Source organism: Strix uralensis, chromosome 5, assembly GCF_047716275.1.
Source record: "Strix uralensis isolate ZFMK-TIS-50842 chromosome 5, bStrUra1, whole genome shotgun sequence".
Classification (NCBI taxonomy): Eukaryota; Metazoa; Chordata; class Aves; order Strigiformes; family Strigidae; genus Strix; species Strix uralensis.
Window position 1 is genome coordinate 34631442 of NC_133976.1, and position 15768 is coordinate 34647209.

Genomic DNA, 15768 nt, shown 5'->3' on the forward strand with positions numbered 1-15768 from the left:
AATTAACACAATGCTGGGTGCTAGGTACTGAGAGAAGTTACATGGTACCAGAAATCAGGTAACCAGAATTGCTCTCTCAGACTTCAGATCTTAAAGTGAAACTGGTACAAATATATCCCAGTGTGAATATGACACTGGGATGCACATTGGTTTAGTGCAGCAATATCAGGTTCAAAATCAAATACAGCCAAATAAAATCTTTTTGGAGTTACTAATGATTTTGAGTATCTTGACCCTTCTGAACAATCGATTTAATCCACTCAAAGCAGCCTGATTTTTAGGAGGATCTAAGCACCTGGACCTCTCAAGATCAGATCAGTAGTTGTCCCACAGTGAGTGTCTAAAAATATAGGCTCTCCAAAACACTAAGCATTGAAAGTCCTCATCTTCTAAACTGATGAATCTCCTGTACAACAGTGGCACATTTTCAGATGCAGTTTGACTATTGGTACTATATTACACTGGCAAAGTATATTTTGGCTATATCGATGTTCTTTTAAAAGCTATCCATTTCTGTATTTCTGTTAAGCTGGTTTATATTTGTAACTGAGGCAAAATTCTCCAGGGATTTTGTTTTATTTTATCTTTCTTGAAAAGAAAGAAACAAAACCAAATACAGTCCACTACTGGAGTATTTATTCTACGGCTAATGAGCAGTGACTATGAGTTGGCAAAAAGAATATAATCAAGACAAAAACTGAGAAGGCACAAAAAAAAGAAAAGGAATATTAAAAAAAGTATTAATTATAAGTATGTAGAATAAATGAAGCGTATCAGATATCAGTTTAAGCAATGCATTAATATTTTCTGATATTCTTGGAGTCAACTGTTTATTTAACCCAGAAATATAATTTTGCAGCTTGTTTAGCAGACATCCTCTTAGTCTTTTGCAGGAAAAGGGAACACATATTGAATTGAAATATAAAAACAAAGTCATGCTTCAGTTTTCAAATCTGAGTGCCCCACTGGACCTCTGTACTTCATACACTACAAGGATATAAATTATCATCTAAGTATAGCCAACAGTATTTCAACACCCAAAAACTGATTTTAGCATAAAAGCACAGAACTTGCTGTGAAAACCATAGTGAAAGTGGTTTATGCTGAAAAAAAAAAAAAAGATTTAGCAGGCCATATTTTAAAAACTGATTGGGTCTGTGATCAACATCATCAACTCTATTTTGCAGCCCAAGTAGAGAGATGCCTACTGGGAGGAAAATGGGAGCGAAGTGTGGAAGGCATCCACAGGGATGCCATCATTTGTTAAAGCAGCTCCAGAGAAGACTGAGGCCAAACCACAGATAGCAGCTGTGACCAATAAGTGCTACCTGTTGGACTCGGAGGAATCAAAATTTACACTCCAGTTCAACATGGCATTCACTTCTTCAGTCTTGCTGTACACCAGGTGCTTGCTATACATACACGCTAAAGGAATAAGCATGTATGCAATAAGCAAAGAGAATGTACAAACACTCTTCATCTGAGGGCCAAAGTCTTCTCTTCACTGATGCTAGTCATCTCATTCAGTTCTGAGCCAAGAAAATATTGTGATGAAATCTAAATCCTACAGAGGCAATGAAATTGGGGTTCTCTAGGCTGCAGTGTTCTGACACACAAAAAATGCATCTAGCTATGAACCAGACAATAATCTGACCGCTTATTTCCTGGAATTCTGTTGCAGTCATTTACCTTCCCCTGTCTTTGGGTGCTGTTGGCTCTGTCATTTGGTGACACTGAGCCCTATGCATCTGGCTCTGCAACTTTATTTAGTGAAGTCCAGTTTGATGGAAACACAGCTCACCGCATCAGATATACTGATACACAACACACCACAGCCCAAAGAACTGTGTTATGATTAGAGAAGCACAGACTGGTTGATGTTGGGAGACACCTCCTGAGACCATCTACTCCAACTCCCCTGCTTAAGCAGGATCAGCCACAGCAGGGTGCCCAGGACTGTGTCCAAATGGCTTTTGAGTATCTCCATAGTAGTCTTGCTCTGACCAACCTCACAACAGAACTGTTTTCTTATGTTCAGATGGAATTTCAGGTGTTTCAGCTTTTGCTCATTGCTTCTTGGCCTATCAGTGGGCACTACTAAGAAGAGTCTGGATCCTTCAACTTCATCCTCCTCCTGCCCGCCCCCTTTCAGGTATTTATACACATTGATGAGATCCCCCTGAGCCTTCTCTTCTCTAGGCTGAGAAATCCCAGCTCCTCACATGAAAGATGCTCCAATCCCTTAATCGTTTCTATTTAAGTTTGCTCTTTTCCTTTCAGGGAATGCATACCTTAAAATAACCATGTGCATTATTCCTCTGTCCCAGCCAAAAGGTTGTACCCAAAGGTAAGTCCATGAAGGGCTTCTCCACAACTCTTTCATAAATTCTGAAAAGGAAGGGAAAAATATAGTCCCAAGTTGTTATAATTTCATTTATTCAGAGATGGAATGTTCCAAATGTGACAACTTCTTATAAAACAAGACTCTTTACTTACTTATTGCAGTCCACATGCAAAATCAAGTGAGAGGCACTGATTGCTAAGGAAAGCCTGTGCCATTTATTGTCTGCCAAAATGTATGGGAATACTTCTGTGTGGGAGCGATGACTGCCTGAACGATAATGCAACCTGATTTCGTTTCGATGACCGCTGCTTTCCAGCTCCAGGTACCTGTACCATAAATGCATCATCATGTCATGAACTATTCTTATCAGTGCAGCAACATTTTACATAACACAACTTTTCATTACCATGCAGGAGCTATCTAAAAGAGAAGGAAAGATGAACAAGGAGATACAAAGATGAAAACAGACACTTTTCAGATTTGCACTGCATCCTTCTTCTCAAGAACATGTAATAGTAGCTTCCAATTTTCATGTAAGTACACAAGATCCCAAATGTTTTTTTCTTCTAGCAACACTATTTTCCATAACATGATCTGATTGGAAATATAATTACCCTATTACGAATAATTACCTCATATCCTGAAAGCACAGTAAGGATACTCTGAAGGCGTGAATGCACAAAAGACAACACCAAGTTTTGCGATAGGCACATCATTAGCCATTACCAAACAGGGAAGTAAGCAAGCAGTGAGACTGAAGACTGCTTCGTTTGCTTTCAGATGTACTGTTAACGTTTCCTTTCATTTTTCATAGTCAATTTTCTCCAAAGAAATACAAAATCAAGAAGTGCTAACTCTTTGGAATATATGTACATATTTGCAATGTTAAATAGGTATCAGTATTTGCGGTGTGTGCACATATATACACATATGTATTGTATACACATATATGTATATACATGATTAAAAAAACGGCATTGCAGCTGTGTGAAGAAATCTGCACGATACACCAGATTTGCAGACTGCAAACACAAGCTTTGCTGGTGAAATTCCAGCACATCAATTTAAAAAGCAACCCATAACCAAACGTGGTACTTAGACAGGCCTATTTCTTGCATATCAGACCTCTTCTGGGAACAAGTTTGGCAAACCATTTGTCTTCTAAGTTTTGCATTTTAAAGTCCCACCCTAAAACGCTTTCAAAACAGGAAAGAAAAACAGAAACGCAGATTCTCTGGTAATCATATGCAACATACAACTAAAGAGCAAGGAAAACAACATAGTATGTGGTGAGATGCACAACATCTGGGAGAATGGGCAATTCATTTTTGTCTACTTTTGCTGCTACCTTTGCAATCAGGCATGACAGTGGTTTGTCATCTGAGTGCACATGTGTTTTAACGTGATGTTGTTTACTTTAACAGGCTATCTATATTAAAGAACAGACAAGACAATGATTGCAGTTTTCAAGAGTGAAGATGAGACCAAATCAAAACCATCTTGTACAATCAATATCCCTAGGAGGAGGTTGGGCTCACTGAACATCTCTCCTTCCTTTAGGGTGGTTCACAGTGGAACAATGCCTAGTAACAGCACAGAAACAACTATCCTTTTGCAAAACTAGGAAAGGGCAATTTCTTCTTCCTCCTCTGTATTAAGCAGTTAACTAGAGTCAGCAATAAATTTTATAATCTGAGATAATATACCTCCTCATGGCCCAAAAATAATTTTTGCATTGGCAAGAAGTGTAAACTAATTGAAGGCCTGGCTGGAAAAAAATTGGGCAATAGTGGCAGGACATCGGTCAACATAATAACCTCCTCCATAACTCAAGCTTCAAGGATAAAAATAAGGTCACTCTCAACCTAACAGAGAGCGGGAACATTATGGAACTGGACTCCTCTAGCAACTTCTAAGTGTCTACACACAGTTGCAGATACAATCTCGAAAAAAAAAAAAAAAAAAGGCATGGATATGTTGAAACATTATCTCCTGGTAGAACCAACAGTTAGCTCCTAATTCTCTTCCAAGCCAAGGGCAGAACTGATGCCAGCACACAGAAATGCAGGCAGGCAGGGAACAGACTACACCAGTAGACATACAGTCAGTACAGAAGGTATAAAATGAACACTCATGTTGCCCCTTATGCAGGTGAGATAATGAAAACTCTGAGAACAAAACATGGATTTCCCAATAAAAAGAAGACATCACTGTAAAAATTTCAGGAATTAAGAACTGCTGAGAGAGGATGCAGACATTCAATGACGCTGCAATAAGCAAGGAAATCTTCCTACACAAAGCTGTGCAAAAATTGTGGACACTTGGGATTTTGTTTTAACTGTGATTAACACAGTTTTGAGATCCACAGGCAATCTCTTTTGTTCTTCCATTTGGTAAACTAACAAATATATCTACCTTCTAAAGGTTTGATGATTGTTAGAGAAAACGTGTATCAAAATGAAAAAGAAAATAATAGCCATTAGGAGAATTATTAGGAGAATAATTTATGGTTTACTAATAATCTATAGAGGCAGTAGCAAAATGTAATTAGAAAAGCAAGTGGAATGACAGCTGGAACAGTACTGCCTTCAGCTTGAACTAACACCATGACACAAACACAGGGAAGTGAAAGTGAGTAATTTTCACTTCATTTTTTACAATATACTGTGCTTGCTATTCCACTTTTCTAGGTTTGGTTAACTGTCTGGACTTAAATGGCTCTGGCTCAGTCTCGGGAGTTTCAGAAGATCGGACAAGCCTCAGCACTGACAAACTGGTAAGGGTGGAGATGCAAAGTCTGACCACAGTGTGGCTTCTTGAGCTGTCTATGAGGCTGTCCCAGAGGTTTCCAAAGGTTTGGAAGAGTCTTTGAGAAAGTAAGCTAGGCATTAACAAACACACCTGGATTTTAAAAATTGATTTGTAGCGACAAAAATACTCTACACTTCTCTGTACACTTGGGATTACTAATCTTTTGAGAGAGAAAAGATGGTGACCTTGGTTCCTAAATTAGGACTTAGTCCCTAACTGCATCATACTGCAGTCATCAACCAAGAATCTCATTACGGAAAAGTTTCACGGGGACCTCATCAGCAGAATCACTGGTTTCTTGTCCACACCAGTCCAGCCCACCCATCACAAGGAGAGCAGCAGTCAAAGATGTCCTATTACTAACATCACTGCTGCTTCTCCCAACAGCTCCAAGGTGCTCATCTGTGCTGCAAAAGGCAAACAGCTCTTGGAGTGAACAATAAACTGCAATGAGAAATACAGTACAACAGCAGAACCTACTTCCCCTTTACTAACATCCATGATCTCTGTGGTTGTTTAATCAATAGGAGCCTACTTCATTTTAGCCCCCCAAAAAACACACATGCTTTGGGTCAAATGGATTTAACTTCACAGGGAGATGATACGTGCTTAGGTTTACTATATTTGACATACAGAAAAGAAAATGCTAACCTGAAAAAAAAGGTTTTTACATTTCTGTAGATCACTTTGTGCGTGCACAATCATTGCAAAGGCAACAGCCAGGGCCACTGTAAGATCAGCTGCTCTGCTTGGAAACCAGCCAGACAGCGATTCCTTATGTACTAAGGCTGAGCCTATCTTCATACGAGGAAGAAATTTGTCTCAAATGCCCCAGAGGAATTTGAGACAGAAAACAGCGATGGTTTTGACGTCTTCTCTGCTGCCCAGCTCTGATCTATTGTAACTGCTGGGTAAGAGCTGAGAGTCAGCAGATCTGCTCAGCTGCGGAGCAGCTACCAACTGTCCCAGCAAAGGGCACGTGGCCTGCACGAACCTGCATAGGACCTGCTCTTCAGGCCACAACAGACCAGCGCGGGGAAGACTGTGGAAGTAGAAGTCAGGATGTACAGCAAAAAGCTGGAGATTTAGGAGGTGAAACACCAGGTGGTCCTGGTGGATGCAACAGCAGTCTTTGAGGAGAGGGAGGTATGGCCCTTCCAGCTAATGGCCAGTGCTAGCAATGCCAAAGCCTTTCATGGCTCTCTCACTCATTTGGCATCCCTGCTCACACAGCAAATGCATACTGTAGCTGCCCACTCTTACTCCAGGCAACTAATAAAAACCGACGTCATTTTACAACATGTAGACAAAGTTAAAGGCAAGATAACATGTCTGCTGCTTATGAATTTATTGTAGTTTGGGGTTTTTTTAAAACTTTACTACGCACATTTACAGATATACTGTTAAAACAGTTTTGCATGACTTTGATCTGCACTAAGAAGAAAAGGAAAAGCAATAAAATTAAAGAGGATATGTACTTAAATAAATTAGAATCCTTATCTCCATTATATATAAAAATCTTTATCTGAAGATTTTTGATACAAAAGTTCTGCTTTTTTGTTAGGTATAATTACATAAAATACAAAAAAAAGAGATCCTAATCAGTAGACCCTATTCATTGCAAACGATGACTACAATAGCAGTAAGCAATTCTGCTGGGTGTAGATTATGAAGATGTAAAAGCAATTCATGCTGCATACCCACCACATTCAGCAATGCGTTATTTGCTATTTTCCACGGTATGATGACTGGGCAGTCAGGAGTGCGAGTCTTATTCTTCTATTTGGAAGTAACACTTGAATTGTTCTGAAACATTAACTAGGAGTTTTTACTGCTTGGTGCATCCTCTAGAACAATATGGCATCAAAATATCCCCAGATGGATTCTAAATGCCAAGTAGCAACTGCACTCTACCTGTAAAAACCTAGTCCCCACCTCTCACTTACACTACTGCTTGGCCTTATTGGCTTTTCCCTGACTATCTAGAGCTCTGCCTAGGCAAGAGATGAATGGCAGTTTTATGCTAAATAAAGGGAGTGATAAATTTAAAAAAAATGGTCTTTACTCTTCTGGGTAAATTGGTAGCACTTAATGCACAGTGGGCAGGAAAGCCACCAGTTCAGTTTCTGTCCCTTTCTTCTGCTGAATAAAGTTTTAGAGCCAGACAAGAATTTTCTGACGTAGGTTATTTTTGTTCGAAAATGCTGATCCATTCACTAAAATCAAATCTTTTGACAGAAACACACATTCTCACAGAAAGGCTTTTGGGGTCCAGGATTAAATGCTATTTAAAATGAAAGAGAGAGCAAATCTAAGACTCTCAGATAGACTTTCTCAAATAGTCTTTAATGCTGCAGTTATTACCTAGTTGAAAGCAGAGATCCCAAGTGAAGAGAGGTCAAAATCAGAAGAGGGTATTTCCCATATCAATACAGAGTGCACAAACAATGGGACAGTAAAACCAGTCTCTCAGGTCGACCTGATGAGGCTCTTCCATTACATAGGATTCATCAACCAAAAAGAGTAAGTCAGGTACAAGAACAACCTAAATTCAGTAAGTTGATCTCAAGTCCTATACCTATACTAATCAATACAGCCAGCAATGCCCATTCCCTGGCCCTGAAGACAAATATTAACAGTGGTGTTCCACTACAACTCAAACCCATATGGGTGCTCTCTCCCACTTTTTCCCTGAAATGGGTGGTTTTTTTCCACACTACCTGTTGGGAACAGGTCCTGGCCAATGCTACCCCACAAACAGTGCCCTGACATCACCTGCAAGAGTGCTAATTGCAGGAGACAAAAGCACGCCAAGAAAGATGCTAACAATTATGCAGAATGGACAACAGTAAGCCAGTGTTGCAGCCTGGGCCTGGGCACTCTTTCATTTACTAGCATAGCCCTGTCCAGGCACTGCCAACAAAGCTGTTTTACTGCATTGAGGCGGGGGGGGGGGGGGGGGGAAGAGAATGGCACTCCTCAGGACACTTTTCTCAGATGGAAAAGAACCAAGTTCAAGTCCCTGCTCCAAATCAGGCAGAGCAGAGATTAATGGGGCAAAGAAAATGCCTCTGAAGCACCCCAGCCAGCAAGCTACTGAACATTCTGGCATTTACATCTTTTCTGCTGTTTATTTTCCTCCACCACTAAAAAGGTCAACCACTTCAGCTTTATTCCAGCATGACACTGCTCATCGTACTGGACAGCTATGGAGGACAGATGGGGGGGGAAGAAAGTGTATTCCTGATGTGCACAGGAGATGGAGGCCCATGCTGGGACATGCACTGAGGAACACCTCCCACGTTGGGATGTTCACAGAACAGCCAGGTGACAGATGACTGGAAAGGCAGAGAGACACCATTCACACACATTCACCTGCACAAACTACAAGCTACTGCACAGCATTGCAGCTTCTCTCCAGCCAGAAAGAAATCACAGCACAAGGTAGCAGCTAGGAGAGTAAGGTTGCAATGCCCTAATGTGGAGGAGGAGGAGGCTACGAAACAAACGTAAGTGAGGCTGTTCAAATCCTTTTCATCTCTGTCCCCTTCAATGTCTGTACCCGATACAAACTAACAAAGCATGTGAGACAAAAATGTACGTCAATAAGATATTGTTTCTATCAACATCTTGTAGCCCCTCATCTGATTTCAGTGATCTGGAACCCTCCGCTGGCTTTGAAGGCAAGAATTTGCCTCTCACCTGAGAGATCTCTCCGCTCACCTCCCAAAATTTGAGCTCAACTATGCACCTAAATCAGGAAGGCAAAATCTTGCCTTCCCCACCTGCAGAGCCTGCATAACTTCTGCTGAGTTTAGTGCTATGATCCAAGAGCCCCTGGTCATCACAGGAGCAAGATATGCTGGACCCTCTAATGTTACTGCTGATGGCAAGGCGAGGCTCCCAGTCAGCCTTCCCGCAGTGCTTGCTGGAGCTCAGCAGGAGCTATGAAGCAGGAGCTGAGTTCCCACCAAGCTCCTTGAAGCACTCCAAGAAGACCTATTCTCCCAAAAGGTCGTAGCTTGGTCTTGGAAAAATTCAAACCTGGTATTATTGCACATTGTCCATGCCATCCCTGTTCAAGCTGTGAATATGAAATCAAATTCCCAAACTAGGAAATACTTTTTGAAACACAATTACTGCCTTTGAGCAATTGTTCTCATTCCTCCCATCTCTCTCAATAACCCTATTTATCAATATATTTATTTCCATTTTGTTCTATCACACAGCCCCATTAATATCAATCTTGCCTTCCTGAAGCTTCTTCCTCTACTAAAAATCAAGGAGTGAAGAACTTTTTCAGATCAAACACTGTAAAAACAAATGGCATAAACCATCCCTTTCACTCCCTTTCTTGACAAAGGTTCTCCACGGAGAGCAAAAGGACTGCAAATACAGTAAACAACTTTCCAATATATATATATTCATAAAAGCAAAAGCCAGTTTCAGCCTAACTTCTCCTGTTTCCTACCCTGACAGAATACAGCTTTCTTTGTTATTTATTTGTTAATAGAAGCCCCTTCAAATAACAGTAGAAGAATAACCGTATCTGTCAAAACTCACATTTCAGCTGTTTCAGTGGTGGTTTACAGTGTTATAGGCAGGGACAAATCTTTTGTCTCATACTCAAGCAGGTCTGTCACTAGTCTCAACTCAAATTACAGGATCCGGGCTCATATGAGCATTTTGTAACACGTTCTTGACCAAATCACCCTGGATTAGTTGGCACTGCTATGGTTTACATCAGCAGACAGGCTGGCCTCACTTGATTTAACAAAAGTTACAGAAACGTGTTTTTAAGGTGGGTGCATTACAAGAATTTACATCCTATTGGAACTTTTTTCTTTTTTTTTCGTCATGAAGCATAAACTAAACCAAAGCAAAAAAACCCAGGCAATAGTGACAAGGCATCAATCAATTTAATAGCATCCCTTATAACCAACACTTAAAGAAACTGGTCGTTCCCAACATTACGAAGACTTTAAACTGAGTGTAACACAAAACTACTGCTTTACAAATATTTCCATCTAGCCACACACTCGGGAATAGTAGTTAATCTTCCAAACCAACAGAAACAGGGAACTTTTCTCTCTTTTGGGATAGAGGAAAGAGCCCAGCCAAGCTGTCAGTGTCTACATGGAGAATCCTTTGTCCCACAGAATCTTCTCACACACTAGAAAAGTGGTGAATGAATGAAAGAAAATACTTTTTTTGACACTTTTGATGAAACATACAAACTGCATCAAAAAAAAAAAGGCGGCTAACAACAGAGGAGTTTTAAGTTGCTAGAGGAAGCCAATCCAAAAGCAATTGATTGTTACGAACAAATTTAGAGGGTTCATAACTATTGTCAGACCAGTAAGAAACATCAACAAAGATTTACAACCAAAAAACCAAAATACAGAACATCACAAACCTCTACTCCTCCAGCAAAAAACAACACGGAGTGGTTTAAAAATAAGCTACTACTTCTTTTGGCACAGGGAACAACCACGTACATCTTTAACGTTTGAAAATTAATCCAATGTTATTCTTACCTAACATCTGCTCTGCGAGTTATTGATGGGGAGGGGAAGAGCACCCCTCAAACAAAATCAACATAACTCTACAGTATTGGCTTAAGTGGTAAATATTGAAAGTTTTTCACAGCATAATGTGTTTCCAGCAGATTTTGTGGTGTCGGAGATGAGACCATGCTGCAGTCCAAAAATACTGACACTCATACATCAAAAGCAGGGAACATGCAGTTCCACCTCTATTTTAATACAATGGTCAAATGATAGAACAAAATTCATTCACCAGGAGTTCACCTCTGGCAACTTACCTCCTTGTAAGCCTAAATCAGTAAGAGAGAAATTGTCACAGATAATTTCCTCTTAGATACTGAAAGAGGTCTGAAACTGCGTACAGTACAACCCATTTGACAGCAGATAATCACAGGACACCAGCAGCTGTGAAAACAAATGCTAAGTAAGGCAGAAACTGAATAAATTATTAGAGATACACAATTAAGTGTAGGGAATGTCTGTCCATAATATTCTATTGATTTTGCTGCTCTGTTTCAGGACATAAAAAGCATTAACTGGGAGGAAAGCATGGTTAAACTACAATTCTTTAAGGGCCCTAACACACAGTATCTCAAGAGATACAAATATAACATTAGTTGCATAAAGCCATCTAACCATGACGGAAGGAAAAAGCTTTATTACATCTCTCCACTGTTGCCAATTAAATGAAAATATATGATGGAATAGTGAGACCAAACATATATTACAACCCCATCGCAGAATAAAATCATCTCTCTGCTGATTCTTCCATCAAGAAGAAGGTGAGACAAATTCAGAAGTGAAATGAGGAGGAAAATGCAGCTTAAACTAAAGGCTGAGAGCAAGCACACAGCAATCAGTGTTTAACAGTGCTTCCACTCAGACTTCAGGTGTCACTTCATTGAACACTATTCCAAATATTTACCTTGTTATTGTAAAGTACAGTACATTTTAGGCAGGGCGCTCTAGGTGGTCAAGGTGATGTTCTCATATATTTTCCAGATATATGCCATACATAAATATGCCCAGAAATATGCATTCACCTGCGTGAAACTCATCTGAACCATTACTGATCTGTAATTTCGAACCGCTGACACCACAAGAGTTTTCTTGAAGGTATCACTTCCAAGCTGTAACCAAAACTACCACTGCCTGCGCTCCCTGGCTGCTCTAGTCAGTGGGGAAAAAAGCACTCTCTGTGGAAGAGTATGTGCAAATTAGAAAAGGATAGTTACAGGTATCCTTCAGATTCTTCCATTTTAAGATCAGTTTTAAAAGATTTAAATATATTAAAAACTAGAGAAAAGCATAATCACTATAAAAGGCAAAGGCAACTTTGATAACTAGGAAAAGAAAAGTAAAAGCAATTAAAAGAGTAGAAAAAGATTACTATATCTGCAGAAAATCCTTTCAGGAGCTACTTTCTGTGGTGACAGCAACAGCCCAGCCTCACCAAATGCCCAAGCCTCAGATCTACATGGACAACTTCTGCATCTATCTGATAGCCTGGGGACAGTATTCACCACATGACTTTAGAGGGGAAACTTTGGGAGAGCAGTCCTGTCAACTTCTTAAAGACTCAAAGCCTTAAGTAGTTACATGACTGTATCTCAGTGCAAGTATTAATTTTTGATGTTCCTCAAAAGGGAACCAGCAGAAAAAGAACAAAAAACCCCTCATAAAACTAAACACAGACTGAATCAGTAAACTCTGAATCATGTAAACTATTTTAAGTATCTAGTCTTAAAGAAAATTATAAAGTAACCAGTATTTAGAAAACGTCCTCAATTGTAAATTAGCATATTTGCACCAAAGTCCCTAGACCCATGCAAAGAAAGGATGAGTTTTTACTCTGATTTGTTTTAAAAATGCATAAAATACTTCCCAAGCCACTGAGCAAATGAACATAACTTTTTCCACTTTTTAAACAAACTTTTTGATTTTCTTGTACCCTAGAAATTCTTTTACACTAGAACCATTAGTTGTTATGAAAACTCTGTAAAATCAAACATATGATAAGTTAACTTGTGTGATAACTGATTATATTCCTCAGTCACTGCCACCTCCAGCCTTCCTCACTACCATTCCAATCCTTACTGCAGAAATGTAAGAGCTAGTACTGACTTTTCTAAATTAACAAGGTGTGATTCTATCCCACAAGGCAGCAGTTCAACACTAGTGCAACTTTTCTGACATCAGAGCTGTACAAGGCTAAAGCTGGTGCAAAGGAGTGGAGTCAGGTCTGGCGTTGCTACTTCTCTTACCAACTATGATGAATGCTGTGACACACAGTTCACAAGAAGTTGTTTAAGAACTAAAGGACTGTTACAGACAAGTCCCTCGTCAGAAGTGGCAAGGTCAGAGAGACAGAAATCCAGCACTGAAGAAGTAGTGATTTAATGTAACCCATCCAAATGCTTCCTTTTAACTTCTACATTCTCTTGTCTTTATCATTGATCATAAAAGAAAATGAAAACCGTAAGAGATACTATAGGACATTCAGGAGATGCTAGCCAAATTCCAGAATTATCCACACCTAGGTCAGCCCTCATTTTAGCACAATTAAATTGAACAAGCACTACCATGGCACACAGACATCTTTCTGTACATCCTAGCACAGAACAGACCAGAATGTGTTTATTAAAAGCTTAAGAGCACATCTAAGTTAATAGCCACAAGTTCTTCCTGGCCATACTATTGTTGAGACTGATTTTACACCTGCTAAAGGTAGCAAAGATTTTCCCTGACTGTAAGGGGATCAGATTAGGCCTAACAGTTTTAAAACAAATTCTTCAAGTTTCTTTTTAAATAGATTACATAATACTCTCCCAACAAAAGCAGTGAAATATTCATAAATAGATTGTTCTTTAGCTGCTTCATCCAAAGCTGATCTGATGAGTGACTCTACTTGCCTAAACAACCTAGAAGGCTTACAGGGACACCCCAAAAACAAACATAAAGCATAAATCCCTATAGAAAAATTCTAAACATTAGGTATCATTTAAGAGACCATAGTAAAATAAAGAGGTCACATTGGCTAAAACGGTGCTGGTTTTTTTTCAGCAAGGCGTGAATTGGGTATTATCTTCATTTTTCACACCTCTAACATTATAACATTAGGAGTACTAAAAATTTCCACAGCTAAGAGAAAAAGGGTCTCAAAAACACTCAGCATTGCCACTAAATTATGCATCCACAGTTAAAATACACATAATGCAGGCCTTGATTTCAGCTAGAAACCTTGACAAATGCTTTCCATTGCAGTTAAGACAGTTTAGACTCTGATATGCAAATAAACAGAAGACAGTGAAAATGTAACAATAAAACCTGCAAATATTTAAGGTATGAGACAAATTTCTTGAAAAAGTATAAATGTTATCAATCTATTGTTAAAAATCTGATCACCCATCCCTAAAAATATAATATAAAATAACAGGATTTTCAGAGTCCTGTCTGTCACCCTTTTACAACCCTATTTTATATAGGCATAGGAGATGACATGGATGAATCAGATTCAAATGAGATGAGAAGCAGCATTATGTTTGTACGGCCACGTGACCTGGACATCAGGCACTGCTCTAACATTTCCTTGTCTTTGCTCTGGCTGAATAGAATCAATTTAATGCATTCTTATTCACATAAGACCAATGGCAGGTCTACTTGCCCAGCTTTACTCACTTCAAGAATTAATTATTTTCCCAAACAATATCTCAAATTCTTCTGTAACCCGTCAATGAAAGTTCACTGCACATTATTTTTTGTACATTTATCATTCTTTATGTTCACTAAGTGGCAGTGTTTTCTCCCAGCTGGCCACTCTCCAAGTTAATGTTTGCTGAGTTTTCCTCAATTATACACTACATATTTTTTCTACCTTCTATGACATGTCTCTTTCTTCATGCCATTCCTGAGGCCAGGAAAGGTTTTCTAGCAAACATTGCCTCCTTTCGGAAAGGCTATGGCTATTCTCTTTTCCAGAGTCTGAGAGTTTTACATTGGTGACCTCTCTGCCCACCTCTGCAGCTATTTTGGCACATGAAGGTTTCATCTACAATTTTGAAATTTCAAATATTGTTGCATTAGCCCTATCAGTAGCCCAACCAATCCATGTTCTTCCTACAAATGTAGAAACAAGCTTTGTCAGGGCACAGCTGGCTCTGCAGACCTACTCTCTCGTTTGAGACAGAATAAACTTTTCCATCTGTGATTATTTGCACATATGGTGGTACCATCTGAGTTCGAAACTCAATAATCACAGCTGCCCAGTTCTGTCCCTTGCAAATTGCTCACTTCTGCAGATGAGAAGCAGGTAACAATTAATAGAGAAGCCCCTTGGCTTTTCTATGATACAACATCTGTAAACATCATCCAGGAGGCATTCAACCACCCTCTTGCAACATTTAAAGATGCTTTTATAAACTTGGCATAATGATCCTTGGGAATGTTTTCCCTTTTTTAATTCCTCTACTTGCTTGATTTGTGTTTTGGTTTATTTTTTTTTCTCTTAAATACGTGCAGAAGATGGGGCCTCTGGGAAATAGAATGAAAGTAGAATTGGAGCATCTTCCAGCACAAAATAATTGTTGCCATGCCTGCTAATGAAAAGGTGCACGCTCGTGTAAAAGAAACAGACATTCTGCTTTGCTTGAACATCTGCTTTACCTTTTTTTTTTTCTATTTTCTAGGGAGACCATCAAGAAAGAATTTTGGGATTGTACACAGGAAAAAAAAAGGACTATGAACCTAAAGCAGAGATCATCTGTTGCTTGTGCTAATGACAGCTTAGAAAGTGCACATTTTAAAACTCCTTTTTACTCTGTCACAGAATCATATGGTGGTTATCTTTAATATCTATTACTCAGACAGATATATAAAGAATATCTTATTTCTCTAGCAGTCGTTATCTATTAAAGGTCATTATCTTATCCTTAAATGATCCATGTCATTCACTTTAGTTTTTTTACGGCTGACAACATTTTGAATAAAGTGCTCTGCCATTCATGGGAGGTGTAAGACCATAAATGTAGGATTTTTTTGCTTTTTTTTAAACTGTTTGCAGTGTTAAAA

At 39.2% G+C, this 15768-nt stretch overlaps 1 protein-coding gene across 3 annotated transcripts in view; it reads right to left on the minus strand.

The window, feature by feature from the left end:
* Positions 1–15768, minus strand: part of NELL2 (neural EGFL like 2) — a 160846-nt gene that overhangs the window by 117202 nt on the left and 27876 nt on the right. For all 3 annotated transcript variants that reach the window (XM_074870406.1, XM_074870407.1, XM_074870405.1), the window contains exons 4-5: positions 2497–2670; positions 2292–2388 (exon numbers count right to left, since the gene is read on the minus strand). In XM_074870406.1, coding sequence (XP_074726507.1) covers positions 2292–2388; positions 2497–2670 — 271 coding nt within the window. The remainder of the gene's footprint in view (positions 1–2291; positions 2389–2496; positions 2671–15768) is intronic.